The sequence below is a fragment of the Hypomesus nipponensis genome, chromosome 24 (assembly GCF_054491055.1).
Source record: "Hypomesus nipponensis isolate SF chromosome 24, ASM5449105v1, whole genome shotgun sequence".
NCBI classification, from domain to species: domain Eukaryota; kingdom Metazoa; phylum Chordata; class Actinopteri; order Osmeriformes; family Osmeridae; genus Hypomesus; species Hypomesus nipponensis.
This window is the reverse complement of record NC_140384.1, coordinates 3,590,185-3,609,371: the sequence shown is the minus strand read 5'-3', so window position 1 is coordinate 3,609,371 and position 19,187 is coordinate 3,590,185. Positions and strand designations below refer to the sequence as shown.

At 48.1% G+C, this 19,187-nt stretch overlaps 1 protein-coding gene and 1 long non-coding RNA gene across 2 annotated transcripts in view; both read right to left on the bottom strand.

Moving 5' to 3' along the window:
• The window catches only part of LOC146232748 (transient receptor potential cation channel subfamily M member 3-like), a 95,756-nt gene extending 90,595 nt beyond the window's left edge, over positions 1 to 5,161 (bottom strand). The window contains 1 exon segment of the mRNA XM_084690011.1: positions 4,967 to 5,161. Within this exon segment, the coding sequence (XP_084546137.1) occupies positions 4,967 to 5,161 (195 nt within the window).
• Positions 5,162 to 11,265: 6,104 nt separating this feature from the next.
• Positions 11,266 to 11,965, bottom strand: LOC146232747 (uncharacterized). The gene is made up of 3 exons (XR_014742198.1): positions 11,856 to 11,965; positions 11,652 to 11,721; positions 11,266 to 11,530 (listed from the first exon to the last, which is right to left on the bottom strand). It is a non-coding gene; the product is annotated as an uncharacterized LOC146232747 (long non-coding RNA).
• Between the last annotated feature and the right edge of the window lie 7,222 nt (positions 11,966 to 19,187).

The window sequence follows — 19,187 nt, the reverse complement described above, 5'->3', positions numbered from 1 at the left end:
ATCTGAGCGCTATCATGAAAGGAGACAGCGCTGCGGCTTTAGTTCGGTGAGCTAACTCATTGTCCGTGTGTCCAGGGTTCAGAACCCAGCCACACAGTGTTCCACACACAGGCAGAGGCAGACTACCCACCGATCTCTGACACGACGGCGTGAGTAAGCGCCAGTCAATCCAAAGTTTCAGAAACAAGTTTTTCCCCCCCTAACTGACAGGTCTCAAGTAAAGTCCTTGACGGATTCTACGCGCTAAACTTCCGAATGTGACTCTGGGGTTCTAATGAGAGCAGCTTGGAAGCAGGCATGTCTGAGGACGTGCGCTTGTCTCCTCTCTCTCTCTCTCCGCAGCTCCAGCTTAATTGACAGAAGGAATTCAGAGAGAGGCTAAGGCGAGTAAAACAAAAAAAAACGCCTTTCATCGCAGCCCATGCCGGTCCTGCAGTTATTAATCCAGACACAAGGACGACAAATCCAGTGAGGGACTTTTCGCCGTTTCCGTTGACTTGAGCGCGCGTGCGCCGTCAACACGGTCGCGTCAGGCGTGTGCGTTTGAGTGTGTGTGTGTGTAGCCCCTCACCCATGCTTGTTACGCTGCTCTGTGTTCCCGAGCGCAGTGGCTAGAGGGTCTCTGAGGGACGAGGGGCTGTAATCCCAGTCTCCTGCCAAGGTAGGCTTGCAGGTGGAGGGGGATTAGACCTGATCCCCCGCCACTCACGCTTAACGACCCCGCACTGGGAGAGCAGAGAGCCGAAAGCCGGAGAACCAACGAGGCCAGTCCGGCTTGAGGGAATAACCGCTGCGGAAAGTCTTGTTTCCCCTTCTACCGACCAGCCCACAACGGGATCTGACGGAATGGCGTTGTTTCTCCGTGTGGAATCTCCCCCCCCCCCCCCCACCCCCCCCCCCCCGCCACTTTCCCAGATCACCTCAGAAAGGGCCTCGTCCGAACACCCCCCGTATGAGAAGAGATCGGCAGTTTCCGTGGTCGGCGCTGAGGTAGGGAGGAGGGGGGGGGGAAGTGTGGAGGACACAAAGCGGGACCCATCTCTGCCTCCTCTCAGGGGGCAGGTTCAGGGCTCGTGTTGACCGTGTGGACTAGGACTGCGTTTTGCCGATGACCCCCCCCCCCCCCCCCGCCGCCCCCTGGGCCGGCTGTAACGAGGACGTGGTCACCCGTGGTCAAACACCCCACTGGTGTTGAACAGCTTGTTAGCGGTAAACCCCCCCCCCCCCCCCCCAGACCCTGTGGATGTGTGCAGGGTCTCGTGTGGTCACCGCCACCTCGCGGTGCCACTGGAGGGTTGTGCGGTGGTGGTTGCTATGACAACAGCGAGCGAGGCCTGGCCCTGTCAGGAAAATGTCCCCTCTCCTTTCTGCAAAGTTCACAATACTTTACAGCCACGGGAACTAAATGCGTCTCAACTGCGGTACCGTCTTACTACGGTGTATCTATGATGCGTCTTTGTGTCACGTGGGGATTTTATCCAAAAGGTTCCCATTGGTGAAGAAGAAAGAATCTCTTTGGGAGTCTTTTTGTTTTTATGGTCGTGTTTATGTGCCTGAAGGCCCATGAGAGCTGGGATCGAGTATTTAGAAAGTCACAACCCATGCGCAGAACCGCGTCTTTTTTTTTTTTTTACATCAATGCACTCTCCTCAAAAAGCTTATAATCTACTTCCATGTATGCCTCACAGAACACACACACACACACACACACACAGGTACACACACAGGCACACAGACACACACACACAGGCACACACACACAGGCACACACACACAGGCACACACACAGACACACACACACACAGGCACACACACAGACGCACACACACAGGCACACACACACAGGCACACTGAGTGTTAGATCTAACTCAGCCTTGCCTCCCTCCCCTAAGACGAGCCTCCTTCTCGGCACAATCTCCCAGCATACGACACCTCCCACCGCGCACCGCCGCAGAAACAAACGCTCAAGCATACATAACTTATTCTGTTTCCAAGTTACTGTTGCCAAGGGTGTACGTGGCCGCCCCCCCGCCCCACCTCCACACACAAACACCTCCCTCCCTCCCCACCTCCCTCCCCCACCAGCATCACCCCCGCCAACATCAACCCAGCCCACCTGCTGTACCCGCCGCCCTTCTCTGGGAGCATGTGGGGGGGCCGAGTTAGGGGGGGGGGGGCGTGAGAGAGCAGCGTGGTGTGGCACGCCCTCGCGTTTTGCCGTCTCCCTCCGCCGGAAGCGCGGCGCGTTCACAGAGGCCGGTGAATGCTCGCACTTTCATCTAACCCTAACCCTTTCCAACATGATCAAGAAAATGGTAGTGTTTACAGTCATATGCGGGATGAAGTGTTTTGATTGTATGTTTTTAGTCCTTTAAGTGAATTCATAATTTTCAAAAGCAAACTTGAAGTGAAAAATGCCCAAATGTCATGATATTGTGGTTTACTTCAAATTCTATTCCTGTGGAACATATTGTTCTAAGAGAGGTTTGAGGAGTGCATGTCGATATTTTAGAGCTTGGCAAAAAAAAAACTGACCGAGTCAACGAAGTTCATCAAAGAGTCCAAAGCTTCAAATACGCAAAGAAATGTTCTAATCCAGAGAGATGCTTTCCCCAGTAAACACAGTAAAATAGTCAATGGACCAAACTGCTAAAGATGAACCTGATAGTCTAGAACTGGAAAAAGAAGTCACAAAAATGAAAGTTTAGAAACCTTCTCTGGAAACATTGATACAACCATCGGCCAAAAGCACTCCATGAGATCTACAGTTATGGAATAAGATAACTGTTACCATAGAAACAGCAATAACTCCCTACAACCTTCAAGACACCTTACAAAATCAAATCACACTCGGATTCATCATCATGCGATTCAACATATTCCCACACATTCCCCCCACTACGCTCTTTAGAAAAGAACAAACATCCGTGAACTTCCTAAATAATCGAAAGCATTTCATTCAAAGGTGTTTCTCTAATCTATTTAATCTTTGGATGACACTTATATATCGACACAACCCTCCCACTTCACCCACAACAGCACCCACACTCACTTACACACACCCACGGTTGTCCATGAGGTCCATTGTTTGCATGCGTGTGTGTGTGTGTGCATGTGTGTGCGTGTGTGTGTGTGTGTTGGGGAGGAGGTTAAAAGATATGTTTTTCTCCCAGTGTTTGGACTGAGAGGATTTGAGAACGATGAGTGGGCGGTGGGGGTTTAGCCATGAGGAGTCGGTTTCGGCCTATCAGTATTGTCTGGCATGGAGGGCTAATAGAGTAACAGGGGTCAGAACAGCAGTGTTGATGGTGAGCTGAAATAGCTTTCATCCGCAGCATTATCGCTCCACTGTGACACTTAATGGAGCTCATTACAGTCCAACTGCATCACAGCAGATGTGCCAAAAGGGTTGACTGACATGACCATTGATACTGCATGGTTATGTTCATCAGGGGAGATTACTGACCATGACCAAGACCCTTAACACGTACACACACACGCCAACACAAATCACACAACGTATATACAAACATTATGGAGGGGGGGGTTATATAGCACAAATCTTAATGTGTTGATGGATGAGCCGAAGGCAACTTCTATCCCACAGATGGCTTTGTCAACTGCAGGGCATTGTCAATGAGTGAGCTCAAACACACACTCTCACACATGCACTCATACACACACACACTGAGAAACAAACGTACACACACTTGTACACACACATACACACACTGAGAAACAAACACACACAACTAAAGACACTCATTGTCATAATGGATGGATTACCCTAATGATGTAAAGACTCCCAGCTGATGCAAAGGCGCTTGGAGAGCAATATTGTCGTTCATATCCAGGCAACAAGACCCAACAGTAAAAACACATTGTTGAGTTATACTGGTCATGAGAGTCTCCAATGCCTATAGCCTTCATAACAGTTTCACCTCCATACCACCATCTGTGGTGGATATGTGTTGTAGCATGAATGTAAATTTACTCATTTAGCAGACGCTGTTATCCAGAGCGACTTACAGTAAGTACAGGGACATTCTCCCCGAGGCAAGTAGGGTGAAGTTCCTTGCCCAGGCACACAACGTCATGTGGCACCGCCGGGAATGGAACCGGCAACCTTCTGATTGGTAGCCCAATTCCCTAACCGCTCAGCCACCTGACCCCACATACAAGACCCATACCCCAAACTTTCCCGGAGTCCTGTTCAAAGAACCTTGTCTCAACTCTGAGTCCTCCAGTTTCCCCTCCGCTCTGACTCTGGTCATGTTTCTGGGCCTGACAGATGTGTGTGTACAGCATCCAGCAGTCTGCTTCGGAAGCGTGACCTCAATCCAAAACCTCAATGAAGTTCCACATTTCAAAAATAGGCGGACATTCCACGGTGTCTAGAGAGGAGCCTAGCTTCTTCAAGACCAACTGTGGAGAACATCCCCCCTAGCGATGGGCACCCGTCCAAACACGGATACGACTTTTAGCATCGCCTCGGAGCAGATACCGCAGCGGAACACACAAATGTGTTCCTGAGAACTGTCCACTCAGACCACCGTTCTCCAACCAACTAACCCTCTTCAGTAGCACTTTGCCTGTACTTCAAGCTATGGTTTCATCCAAATATTTTTGGTTCCTTATGTTACATGTTGGACACCAACCAAATCCAATTTTGCTTCACAAAGTCTTAATTTTGCAACGACCAAATGAATTGGGCAACACTTTCCAAAATCAGTCACCAGGGTTTTAATCAATGGATGTTAGCAACTTCACAACCTCCAAACTCACCTTCAGCACCAACCAATCAAACAATCAACCAACCAAATCAAACCAATGACCACCAGTATTTTTCCTAATGTCACAACCTCCAAATCTCCTCCTCTGCCTCCCTGCCCACCCCTTCCAGCAGCACTGCCATTGATTGGGCCAGGGAAGGGGAGAGGCTCAGTGTGTCTCCTGGAGGTCTTACCGGTGGCTGCTGGGAGTTGAGGGCCCCCCTCTTGGTGGAACCCCCCCGGGAGCTGATCCTCTTCCACGACTCCGAGAAGCGCCCCCTCGTGGTGGGACGTCCCGGGCCGGCCGACGTCGAGCCCTCCTCCCGGCCCGAGCAGGACCTCTCCCTGCGGCCCTCTCTCCGGTCACCCCACTTCTTCTTGGAAGACATTTCCCTCCCGGGAAAAAGGGATCCGGCGGTTGGGGTGGGGTCTGGGGAGACGCTGGGAGACAAGCCCGGACTGGGACGGTCACTCAGCGCAGGTGCTTGGTTCAAACCTGCCACAGGTGTTTTTCAGTCAGGTCATTTCCTCCCACCGTCTCGTCCGCTCTTCTTCCTGACGCTTTTTCGACCTCTTCTTTTTCTCCCTCTCTTTCGGACTGCAGAGGGAAGTAATTCTCTCTCTCTCTCTTTCAATTGTTGAAGAAGAAGAAGCCCATGAAAGTCTTCAGTTCTTCTTCTCCTTTCTTCCCGTCCCCTTTTTCCAGTCTTTTCGCCTCAGGAACAGGAGGATGAGAAGGAGAGGGAAAGGCGAAGGGTTCGCGGTCGGCACCCTGTTGCATGTGCTTCTCTCTCTGATGTTGTTATTTCTGTCACTCCGCCGAGGGAGGTATGCACCCCAGACAGAGACGGAGGGAGGAGGAGAGAGAGAGACAGAGACACAGAGAGAGAGAGAGAGAGAGAGAGAGAGAGAGAGAGAGAGAGAGAGAGAGAGAGAGAGAGAGAGAGTAGCTTGTAACTGAAGCTCCCGTCAGTGAGTACGAGGCTGCTCCTGTTGAATGCAGCTCCGCTCTGGCCACTTGTGGCAGAGAGTCACGCCACGTTCAGTAAGTCACTCTCTCGCTCCGAACACGCTCGCAGCCCCCCCCCCTCCCTCCATCCCTCCCTCCCCCTTCTCTCCCTGTTCTCTCATTCACACACTCCCCGTCTTCCCTGCATCCCTCCCCCCGCACGCTCCGTGCTCTCTCTCCCTCTCCTCATTGCTTTGCTTCACAGGTCGTGTTTTCGCAGTGACTGGCGCGCTCTCTCTTTCCTGTGCTCGCTCGAGAAGATTAAAGTGGGATCGAAAAACAAAACAAAGCCGGCCGCTTTGTGGCATTCTTTTCTTCCTTGTTCTCCCCTCTCCCCTCTCCGTTTATCAAAGCATTATCAAAAGGGAAGAAGTGGAACTCTGTTCCCTGTAGCGGCTAAGCGGTCTACATCCACATAGGCAGGTAGAACCGAGTCAAAACCATGGTAAATCTCCTTTCATGTGCAACTTACCGAGAACTGTGAATGTCCTTTGTGTCCTGTCATTGCATGCTAAACAACATAATTGACTAAACAGTCTCAATAAATGAGATACTGAGGGGGGGGGGGGGGGGGTGAATAACAGTTGTCTGTCCTCCTCCGGGCCTGTCTGTCAGCCCCCAGTGCACAGCAACAGGTCTTCCCAGCGCGCACAGGGAGAGCCGGGGGCACACGTCGCTAATGACAACCGCTAACCACACCTGTACCTGGGACAACATCCAATCACCAGAGAGAGAGAGAGAGAGAGAGAGAGAGAGAGAGAGAGAGAGAGACAGAGACAGAGACAGAGACAGAGAGAGAGAGAGAGAGAGAGAGAGAGAGAGAGAGAGAGAGAGAGAGAGAGAGAGAGAAATCAGAGGGCAAAATGCCACGTTTTTCTCTCTCAGAATGTGAGGGTAAATGGTGTGAAAGTACTCAGGTACATTTTATGACTCTGAGGTTGTCCTCCAGCTCCCTTTCTCCTCGCCTCTCTGGCCTCTGCCCTCTGACTGCAAGGCCCCCTTCTGTACCTTGTAGATGACCCCCCTCCCTACCCCATCCCAGTACACAACAACCCCCCACACACACACCCCCGCCCCCGCCCGACCTCCCGTGAAAACCACCCACTGAGGGCCAAGCAGTTGCCATGGTTCCTGCCAAGAAAACGTTGATCTTGCATCAGTAATGCTTTGTTAGAAATCCTGCGATGCATTATCACACAGTGTGTTGCCTACACTACAGAAAGACACTCACAAACAATCAAATCATGTTACAATTCATAGATACCACTCGTCGTTCCATTAACTAGCACACTTTCTATCAGAGTTTTTAATTGGCTCTCAGATCTATTTTCTCTCCAAGCCCATGATAGGTTTCCAGAAATTCTAATGAGGGTTCCATCTATTAGTGAGAGAGCCAATTGCTGGGTTGATAACAAAACCCTTCAGAAAATTGCTTTTATGCTCTGTGATAAATAAATCAAATAAATAAATAAACCCAAACTGAATTTGCTTTCACTTTTTGCAAACTGAGAACCGTGCATTCATAAGCCTAAATAATACTTCTAACAAAGAACATAACTACTGCATAAATCATTACAACATCATCTTTTAATTCTAACACCTACTACGTGCTTTTGAGACTCGCACTGAATGAGATTCAGATTTCATTAAAAACAAATTACAATACTGTGATTGTGTAATGAAACTGTTGATTATCTCTTTGTTGAATAGCCCGACTCTAAAATAAACCACAACTGCATTCGACACACGTTCAAACAATATCTAAGTATAATTCAAATGTTCAAAGCATCCTCTCCCCCTGGAGTCAGCTATGAACCAGTACGGGCCAGTGGATACTTGACCCTCCTCCAATAGGAACCTGCCTCGCAAATGTCGCTAGCAATGTTGTCATTTGGGATCGAGGTGCACGGTAGCACAGGTGACAGGAAGTAGATTGTGAGAAGCACAGCGTGTCTTCCTACCTTCAACTCTGCACACAGTGGAGTCAGAGCTCTTCTGGCATGGCCTTTTCTCGTCATGGTCTTCTGAGAGAGAGAGAGAGAGAGAGAGAGAGAGAGAGAGAGAGAGAGAGAGAGAGAGAGAGAGAGAGAGAGAGAGGGAAAAATCAGTCTGATGCATAGCAGACTCATTTCATTCACAGATAAATCAAGTTGACCCCAATTACAGTAATAGAGTACACAGACATGAACATTTCCAAGAAAACATTTTCAAGCAAGATGATCTGAGCCCTAAAGGAAAGCATCAGGATATAGAAGAAGACTTTTCAAAGATTCTGTACCTTGCACCAAAAAAAACATTCTTCAAGTTAAGTTACTTCAAGTATTCGTAATTACCGGTATGTGACCTTACCGGCACTGGTGGGAAGATTACTGAAAATCGTTACTTAAGTACAAGTGGCCGACTGTTACATTGCTCAGATGCGGCCAAAGGCACTCGTTAGCAGGTATTTCTTTGTCTTTTACAATGAGTTCATGGTGGCTGTCATTAATCTATCATGTGGTTGGTTGGCTTCTCCAAACCTTCAGCTCTGTCCACAAATTAACTTTTACGATAAACTGTCTGAAACCGGCTGTAGCAGGGACTTTTTTCTGTCCAAATATCAGGGTTTATGTTGGTTTATTTACGACCGGATATCTTTAAAGGCTACTGAAATACTGGTGAAACGTTTGAATATTAATTCAAATTGTAGGCTACTCAGTAACAAATTGTGACTTGAAAAGGAGCAAAGTAGATGACTTAGCTTGATTTGCATTTATGTTCAAATATAATTACAGACTTAAAAATATACTAATAAAAGTACAAATGCCCCAAAAAACAACTTAATTTCAGGAACGTGAGTAGTTGTAATGTGTTACTTCCACCTCTGCTTAGTGTTATATGACCCCTAACCCATGTGAAAGAAAACACAATTAAATCGCTGTGGAATTTTACACATTTGGCAAGCCAGTACCACACTGCTATAATCCCTTGACATCCGTGATAAGACCTGGGTAGGTGGAACTGAGGATAAGATGGAATTCCTATCATGTAAAGCTTAAACCTGTGAGCTACTTCAAAATTGCACTAAGTTGTGAACAATCATAAAAGGTGCTACATTGTATAAAAGTAGATCACGTTTCTATAAATGTGGAATCCCAATGGTGTTGATAATGCTTGGCCCTGTAAGGTGTTGTTTCAATTAATGCCGGTTAATTCTCACCTCAACAAGATTTCTTCTCATACAAGTGATTCTACATGAGGACGTAGCAATTTGAATGAATCGACCAATATGTTTTGATGCGCAAAGAGCATGCACAACAGCTAGTGGAGCAGGAGGAATCTGAAATTTTCAGGATTCTCAAGTGAGGGAGGATTCTCTGGAGTGGGGTCCTTGGAACAGACAGGCTATGACACGACCACCGCCCACAAAGTTGGCTCCGTAGCCCTCTGATCCTTTGACCGACGTCCTCCCTTCCAACGCCCACTCACACACGTGTTCACGCTGCGAGGTGGAAGGAGAGAAAAGGCAGGGGAACAAGACGAGGGAGCGAAAACCGTGCAGTGTTGGGGAGGTGGAGAAACAAGTAGCGTTTTCACCTGACTGAACGCTGAAGCTTGTGCGTTAGGGAAATTTCAAAACCGAGCCAAGCATAAGGGGCCAATGCAAATCGCAGCTAAGCAACACCAATTAGTGGAGAAATGTACTTCACCCAAGGTTTCTTTCAGATGCTGTTCAAGTGTTTCCAAAACTCTGGAAAATAACACGAGAACCTTTTCTGCAGTTAGATGTCAGTTGAAGACAGAATTACACATTCTATTCAATGCATTTAGAGTCATGCTCATTGTGAGGAGATAATCCCAGACACTAAGACTTGGCTTCTCCCATTTTATTAGATTGCCCATCTGCTAGTGCCCCCTGCTCTCACTCTGTCCCCAGTCCCTATCCTCTGCAGTCATCTTCCGCACGCCTTTTCCCGGCCCCTTTCGCCTCCATTGACCTCCTTGTTCCCTCTCTATTCTTCCTCTCTCTCATCCCTCCATCCTGCCACACATGATAAGAGAGAATCCCGATGGTCTGTATTGTGATACTCTCAATCGTTTTCGGTCAGAGAAAATAGAAGACAAGAAGGATAAGGGATGGTGTATCATTGCTTTTGGCACTGTATTTGTGTAGGGAACAGAGAGAAGAGAGAAAGCAAGAAAAATAAGATAAGCTATAGAGGCAGAACAAAATAAACGAAGAAAAAGAGTCTGAGATGCATGTATGAATTTAATAGCAGTATTTATTTGAGGATAATTGCCCTCTGTCTACCTTCATATAGTCGCTAATTGGCACTTCCTCTCCCTGCATGACAAAAAGGTTGTCGATGCATTTTTAAGCAGGCTGCAACCATCAATAATTCACTCAGAGCATTAACAGGCAGTGTGTGTGTGTGTGTGTCTGTGTGTGTCTGTGTGTGTCTGTGTGTGTGTGGCTAGCGGGGGGGATGACGAGGTAGGCTTCATCTCCAACTGGAACCCTAATTCCCCTGTCTCATCCTCTTTCCACCCCAAGGTAGTGGCGAGCGGATGAGTGACTAACTGTCACTGCTTGATCTGCGAGCGCGGGTCCTTGTCGTGAGGTGTCGCCGTCGCCCGAGTTTTCGCATCCAACAAATGACACAGCATCCACTCCCACTTCTCATTCGCCTTACCACGCGAGAGACACTGTTGAAGCTGTTGAAGGGATCCCAAATTGCAGCAAACTGATGGCTCAGTAAATATGCCCTGAGATCTTTGTGTGTGTGCGTGTGTGTGTGGTGTTTGTGTGTGCTTGTGTACATGACTCACTGATGCTGGAACTCCGCCATGCAGGAGAGTCAGTTAGGGCTGATGGCTTGTGTGTCTAAACGAGGCAGTCGTAGACTGGGCCACTGATCAGTGAGTCATAAAAAAGACTGAGAAGCCAAACTAACATCGATATTATCCAAGTATTACTACCATCCACTGTTCGAATAAGCCTTATCTGACACATAATGATGTAACCGATCAGGGTTGGTCGGGAAGCTTCCGACAAGCTGGAGAGCTCTGAGGCTGCGGCAGAACCCAGCGATGAACGGTGAGGATGTGACAGCCAGGCGGAGAGGTGGGGTGACCTTGAAGGCCGCTTCTCATCAGCGATGAACACAAGCTGAGACGAAGCCGCGGCAGAGTCGACGCTTCTGACTGAAGTCACCGCCGAGGAGAAACAACAAAAGATTCAACTGTTTTCGACGATGAAACGCGACATTGAAAAAGCCTGAGTGTCGAAAAATATGTGTCAAGTAGCGGGGTGAAAAGTGAACAGTGTGAATGATTAATACCGCTGGAGCATATGGCGTTGGTGGCGTCCCTGTCCAACAGACAACAGATGGAGGGAGAGAACGAGAGATGCGGCTATCATTTATTCACCAGAAAATGTGGTCCAACCATGGTTCTATTGGTACAGCTATCATTGCCATAACACCATGTGGTCGGCAAACCGTGTTACCCTACTGTAGTTGTTCAACACTGCAGAATTGTTTTTCTGACTAGTCCTTCACAGTATATGGTGATGACAGGAAAATAATAGCTAAGCAGTACTGCCAATCAACCTCACAAGTCTGTCAGCCTTTTTGTTTTCACCTCACCAAACATCCCACAGGTGCATGTGGTTGTCAGCCAGCCAGCTGGAGGGACGACAATCGAGGGACTTAACCAAGTCACCTATCTCCTTTGGAGTGCATTGGTTCCACACCTCCTTACGCTAACCCTGCAACATTCACAATCCTTCACTTTCCACAAATGGGATCAAATACCTAGAATTTTCATGGAGAATTGCTAAGAAAACATGTGAATCCCACTTAAGGCCTACAATTGTAATGGGTTCACACCGTATCATTTCATAGATGGCCATTTTGAAAGTCAAGTAGTAGAGTCTTCTTCCAGAGAAAAGCAACTTTTCTGTATCAAAATGTAATTCATGTTAGGTACTGGGTTATCAGTGGTGTTAATACAGTCGAAACATAATAAAAGCATGTTGCATCAACAATTTTGCATTCAGCTTGACACACGACTCAAAATGGTGGATCTCTTACCGTTTGGAAGGTCTTCTTGGAGTGACTTTCCGATGTTTGTCTTCTATTCTTCACTTATTCATGTAAAAAAGGTACTTTTTTGTCCTGAAGGAAAAAGGATCTGAGCCACTGCCACGATCCACTTTCCAGAGGTGGTGAAGAGCGTGAATTCAGAGGTGGAGGTCGTGACAGAAGATAGCTCCACAAGTGGGTGAGGCTCCCTCGATTTCTTCTCCACTACAGGAGGCAGCCAAAGCACAGGGAATCACACGTGTCGGATTTTGTGTGTGTGTTTGTGTGTGTGTGAGTGCATGCATTCAATAATGGGACTGTCTTCCTCGATTTGAGCCCACCTCCACGGTTCTAGCATGCCACTAGAACTCAAACTTCATCAACCGTGTTGCTCTTGCTATCCAGTACAAGACGGAGCTCTTAGTTCACCTCACCATGGGGAACCCTGGATGTGAGAAGAGCATGGACGATGGACGATAGACGATGGCTGTCTGACATGAAGATGAGCACCATGTCTTCCCCAGGTAACGCAATGAACCTCCTCTCCTCCCCCCTCATTGGCTAATCAGTACCCTGCTTCCTGGAGAGGAAGAAATCCGGGCCTCAATAGAGAGAAAGGCAGAGAGAGAGAGAGCGATTGAGAGAGATGGATAGAGATGGAGAGAAAAGCCAGAAGAAGAGAGAGAGAGAGAGAGAGAGAGAGAGAGAGAGAGAGAGAGAGAGAGCACCTTTCGTGACCGACTCTCGTCTGTCTGTCCGTTGCACCAGGCTAGCTGGCACACGACAAACGTCATCAGGGGGGAGGAACCAGTCACCAACGCTTCTGGGGGGGTGGGGGGTGAACGCAGGTGGGGAGCTTGGAAAGCAGTGACAGGGGGCCATCTAAACGGGGGGGGGGGGGGGGGGGGTATTGTGGAGGGCCAGAAGGCCCCAGATCTTTTGAGCATCTCCCCGGTGCAGGTTGCTAGGTGAGGGAGTCGTAAAGCTTCCCCCCTGATTTGAGTGCGGGGGGGGGGGGGGGGGGGGTGGGGAGGTTATGACGGCAAATAAACTAAAGTCAACAGCGGGAGGCTAACGAGGGCTAATTTAGGCCTGCGTTCCGTTATGAATTAATGACGAGAGCCCGCCACCACGGCAACGTCGGGGGGGGGGGGGGGGGTGGTGTGGGGGGTTGCTGCTGTGGTGAGATACTGAGGGCTCTCAAGTGATCTCTCTGGGTTAAGCAGTAGAGCCCTGTCGTTTGGCTACAGTGGTATGAGACCACCCACCCACTCCCCCCCCCCCCCTCCCCCGTCCGGCTAACATCCCTCCATCTTCTCCCCTCCACATGACCACCTTTGCGTTTTGTTTCTGGTTGCCCCAATTCCTAGCAGCGATTTTCGGTCCCCCTCTCCCTCTCCCTCACCCTCTCTGATTTTCTCTCTTCCTGCCGTTTGTCCCTTCCTCCGTCACGGGCTGTCCTTTCAGTCACAGAGCCACGGCGCTCTGATTTGGCTCGCCGGCGAGCTGTCACTTCTGGGACAGTCCGGAAGCGTGAGGCCCACGCGCAGCTCCACGCTACTCGGTCACATGCCCACCGCAGCAACAACCAAACGAACCGGAATGTTCCTCAACCTCAAAGGAAACCTCCATCTCGATGACATCAATCAGTGTGCTACACGGTGCCTCTGCGTGCACGTGGAGGCGTATTGTCTGCGTCGCGCGTGGGGGTTGGGGGAGTGTCTGCGTGAGCGCTATGAAGTTGAGGCGGAAGACACGCTATGCGAATACTGTGTCTGTTTAATTAAGATGTGAACACACTGATGAGCTTCATCATCCAGCCCAGCAGCGCCACAGACGCCAGGAAAGCGAGAGCGCCTCCGACGTACCGAACCCAGCAACGAATCCAATTCAATTATCCCCATATGTTGACGGCGAGGGGGCGTTTTGCCGGAGGCAGGTGTCGACGATGACGACGTCGTCATCTTGCTTGTGGTTACAAGGCTGCTGATTGCTGCTGGCGTGCTGAGCAGAGGTGGAGTGGGCGTGTGAAGGGGTTAAATATTCCTGGTGAAGGTTACATATTCCTAGCTTCACAGCGCCCCACACACGTTAATCATATGGAACATGTGGAGTACATGCTACGGTACCCACATGTCAGCATCCGCATGCCCACACAGTATGTTTTAGAGATAGGAAAACAAGTATGTACAATTTTCAAAAGCCACCCGCCACCAGCCTTTCACAATCAACAGCCACCGTTTCTCACTGTCAACAACCACTAGCTCCCTTAATCAACAACCACTATCTCCCTTAATCAACAGCCACTATCTCCCTTAATCAACAACCACTATCTCCCTTAATCAACAACCACTATCTCCCTTGAATCAACAGCCACTATCTCCCTTAATCAACAGCCACTATCTCCCTTAATCAACAACCACTATCTCCCTTGAATCAACAGCCACTATCTCCCTTAATCAACAGCCACTATCTCCCTTAATCAACAACCACTATCTCCCTTAATCAACAACCACTATCTCCCTTAATCAACAGCCATTACCTCCCTTAATCAACAGCCACTATCTCCCTTAATCAACAACCACTATCTCCCTTAATCAACAACCACTATCTCCCTTAAATCAACAGCCACGATCTCCCTTAATCAACAGCCACTATCTCCCTTAATCAACAACCAGTATCTCCCTTAATCAACAGCCACTACCTCTCTTAATCAACAGCCACTATCTCCCTTAATCAACAGCCACTATCTCCCTTAATCAACAACCACTATCTCCCTTAATCAACAGCCACTATACGTCACTATCACCGCTTTCTCAAGGAAGTCTTCTTTCCTGTCACATACTTTAGTCACGTTGAGCTGAGAAGGGAGGACAAAGGTAGAATCTGTCGACAGTCTTTGTGATTGGTGGCGGTTTACCTGGGTGTCACCAAGCCTGATGAAGATGATGACAACAATGAGGAAGGTGCAGATGATGAAGAAGACGATGAAATGATGTGGATGAAGTCGCAGATGATGATGATCATGGTGGTATGGAGGTCATAGGGAGTTCCACAAGTTTCCATATGCCGATCCTGCCATACTGCTGGCTCTGTGTCGCTGGGTCCAACCCTGTGTTGTCTTGTTACAAGGTTTCTGTGAGAGAGAGTGGTCAGACACGAGTTTGGTCAAAGAAGGCTGCTACAATGTTAATTGCTGACCATAATTGGCTTCCATCAACCACCGTTCTGCACACAGACACTAATGGACTGTGCAGATTTTGATACAGTTTGAACACTGGATATCACATAGGAGATGTCTGCTTGTGGTTTTCATCCATCTAACTTACACTCATTACACGTGCAATATTCTCCGATTTTCAGCCCGATTAGTTTGGGATTGATCGAATGTGTGCTAAAACCAAATCAGCCTCTTTGTGCAGGTGTTCCTGTCACTATCTTGTCATTCCTTCTGATGACACACGAAAAAGAAATCTATATCTAATCACAGAGGGTTTGATGACAAATCTGGCCAAATGCACAAGGCACCTGCTGGCCAGTGTGCCTGCAAAGCCCAAAATGCACTGTGTCGCTGCAGGGTTACCACGGTAACCGCCTAGCGAGTCATTCAATTGCACAGCCCTGCAAGACATTCAGGAAGGTTGCCATCACAATGACATAGTCTTTTTTGTTATCTTTTTGATACATTTAGATGAATGTGTCTCAAATGCACACCTCTTGCCCAGGCTAATATTGTTTTGCCCACGGGGTCACCCTCGCTGATGTATTCCTACTGCACGTTTGTGTAAACCCGAAAGGGCTGTTTTTCACATTCAAAACAGTATTAAAACATGTAAATCAACATCCTTCAATATCCATTAAACATTGACCACCGCAACGGCACATATTGTACAGCAGGGCTGGCAATGAAAGGCTCCAGCCATTGTTCACAAAGTCCTGCAACACATAATTCCATTTTTATTGCGATTCCCTGAGCTTGATAAACTGGTGTCTTGCTGTGCGTAAACGACAGAGTATATTAAATAGTCACAGGGTGACCCGAGCAGCACCACTGGCTGAGCTATAAGCAGCTTGCATACCTCTTCATCAGCAGGTAGATAAGGTTAACACACTGGCTAATGGCAGTGGGAATCGGATGAGGCATTTGATGTTAAAGGGTAATTGACTGGCTGCCCAACTCTCTCTCTCTCTCTCTTTCCTGTCTCTAGCCCAGAATTGATTTCGAAAAACTAAAAAGGAAAAAAAAAACGGTTTCTTTGGGCCTTTGATGTGGCCCAAATATCATTTGAAAGAAATCGCTGTCACCTTTTTTATGAGGGACTTGGGAGCTGTATTCCTGAGTCCTGTGTCACTGAGCCCACAAGTGGGGTGCTGAACTTCAATCTTATCTAGTTGTCTAGGTGGCTGGATAGCGGTTCAAAACACCCAAGTGGCGTGTGTGTATCGGGGTGCTTTTTGTGGTTTCGTGCAACGGATGAAGGAAGGAACTCACGTTCGGTGCGTCCCTGACATTAAGCAAGGTGGAGATTTACATTGCCCCCACAGTGCGGCTTGTCAACGGGGCGAGGGGCTGCTATGGAAACGCAGCCCTGTGTGGCTGTCAGAACCTTTAAATTATTCAGGACCACCACGCATCATCTGGGAAACAGCTGCTTGATCAACTGCGGAGCCGATAGCTGGATAGGCTGACATGAAAGGCCAAGCAGCTAGCCATTACCGAGGTGTGAACCCATGGTGGGTGTACCTACGTGGCCTTTTTAGGTCCAATAACTGACGTAAGCAATCGTGCTGTTGTCAAGAGAACACGTCGCCGTGCGTTGGGAGAGTCCATTTACACTGTTAGCAGACTATTTAAAGACACATATTTTTGTATCGAATGCTTAGCTACCAATGTTGTTTGTCAAGCGACATGGATATATTAAACAGCAGCAGTCGGTTCTAACAGGGGAGGTTCTAATCGAGACCATTTCAACTGGGAGGGGGGGGGGGGGGGCTCTTGAGGGGACAGTGACATTATTTGTTTAATGTAACTATGTTTATCATATAGTTTTCTTCACTGCATTGCAGGCATTAACAGGCAAAATACCATGTTTACAATTATTCAGACTCTACATTTGGGGGGGTCACAAGGGGGTCCTTGCTGGCTGTCACAGGGGCACTGCCACTGGGGCACTGCAACCCGCACCCACCACCCCCACCCCCCAAGTGCACCTGGGTTTTAAACAACAAAAGTCATTAGAATGTTGACCTCTACAGGCGAATAATGCCGTACATTATGCAATCAGTGGACTAGAGCTGTCTAATTGGATACTAACTCTCCAGATGGCATTTAGAAATGGTTTATTATTAAGGAGCCATTGGGTGAGTGTTGGTAATTCCAACAATCCAAAGAATCCAATGAATAAATGAATCCATATGTTGTTGCTGGTAAGTCTTTTTTAATACCTGTTCAACAACATATGGATTCTTTTATTCGTAATTCATTACAACCGGATTGTATTGTCTATGTAAGACAATACAATCCGCAATGCAATGTATGCCCTCTAGGGTTGTGTTTTGATATTACACCCAAGTGTTCCACAGAAGCGCTGTCAGATCCTCTTACTACTCAGTCAGTCTGTGTAACGTAGAAAATTACCTTTTACTATAAGCATATTGTAAATTGTAGCCAAGGTTATACTAAGTAGTTCAAAACTGGTTTAACTATTCTGTGTTTCTTGCTGCAATAATCATTCATTGTATTCGTTTTGCGCTCATGTCCATTCCATTTTCAATATCATAGAATGACACACATTTCATCAGACAACTTTCTGGTCACTGGTTCATCTTTCAGGTGTCGACGTGCTCTCCTTCTCCTCAGCGTCCTTCTGCGTGAATTCTCCGCTGTTCTTTTTTTAAGCTCGGACGTTCCTTCTGGCTTTCCATGGGTGACTTTCCTCAGCCTCAGACTACGCCGAGGGCCACGGCGACGGCCCCCCCTCGTCCTCACGCCACGGCGAAGGCCCCCCCTCGTCCTCACGCCACGGCCCCGCCTCGTCCTCACGCCACGGCCCGAGCCCTGGCCCTCCAGCAGCTGCCCGCTGGCGGTTCGGACGTTTACCAGAATGACACTTTCACTCCCAGATGCGGCGTCCATGTTGGATTCATGAACTGTCCAGCGCTCTGAGGTCTGAGGCCGGAATTGTTGTTCAACTACCTGTCCACATTTTTCCGTAGGAAGTCCTTTTCTTGGCTTTCTGGGCAAAGCCTTCCTCGTCCGGCAGGCCCGTCTTCTTTGTTGGTTTCGGAAGCGTACGAGCCTCCTAGCATTGTCCAAAGAGATCCCAGCCAGCACAATGAGCTGCCTGACTGTGCAGTGATTGAGATCAAATGCCCTAGTAGTCTTGACCATCCTCAACACGATCCAGACACGACTGGCTAATTTAATACCCAGATTCCCTGACTGTAACAAACCATTATGACATCACAAAACAATATCTTGTCAAAGACAAAGTTAATGGCAGGGAACTTAATATCTTTATGGCTGCATGCCCAATTTATATGTATGTGCTTTGTAGCAGTGATCCATCCCACGTTTAAATGTCCCGCCTCCAGTTTACAAGTCCTGATAGACTAAACCTAACCTAAAACCATGACAACCTCATAAACCCAAGACACGCCCAATAGGCTATACGCATTCCCACTTCTGCATGTCGACTCAGACAGTTGTTAACTTCAGGTGCCTGTTACCTGGTAACAGATTTGGCATGGCATTTCTTACCCATACGTATGGGGACTTGCAGTGAAATGCACCCTCCGCATAGCGATGATTCATTACTTTCCAGTTTCCAAAGCGGATGGAAACGCATGAAAATTAAGTATGTTGTTATACTTACTAGACGCATCACACATTGGAACACAGCAATGTTTCAATCAGTTTGTTGAGATGTATAAAAAAAAAAGGGTGACATATTCGCAACACCATTAAATAAAAACCATAGAAAGTGTATACAAAACAGTGACAGTGGAAGCAACTGTGACATTAAGATCCCCCTGTCTCAGATCAGCGTCACCAGAGTACTAAGAGGGCACTCCCTCTTCACACCTGCAAACAATTAACCCAATCAGTCCACTCCCTTCTGCTCTGTATTTAAGCCAGTCACTCCCTTCACTCTGTGCTGAGTCTTGTTAACGTTATAGTGACATTTCTATGCACTATACGGATAGACCCTGTGATATACTGACCTCGTTCTTGCCCCTGACCTTGTATCTGCTCCACCTGAACTATTCCTAGACTCTGTGATCCAGACCCTTGCCTGTCCTGTGGAACCTGACCAAGCCTGGCCTTCATTGCCCAGTCCG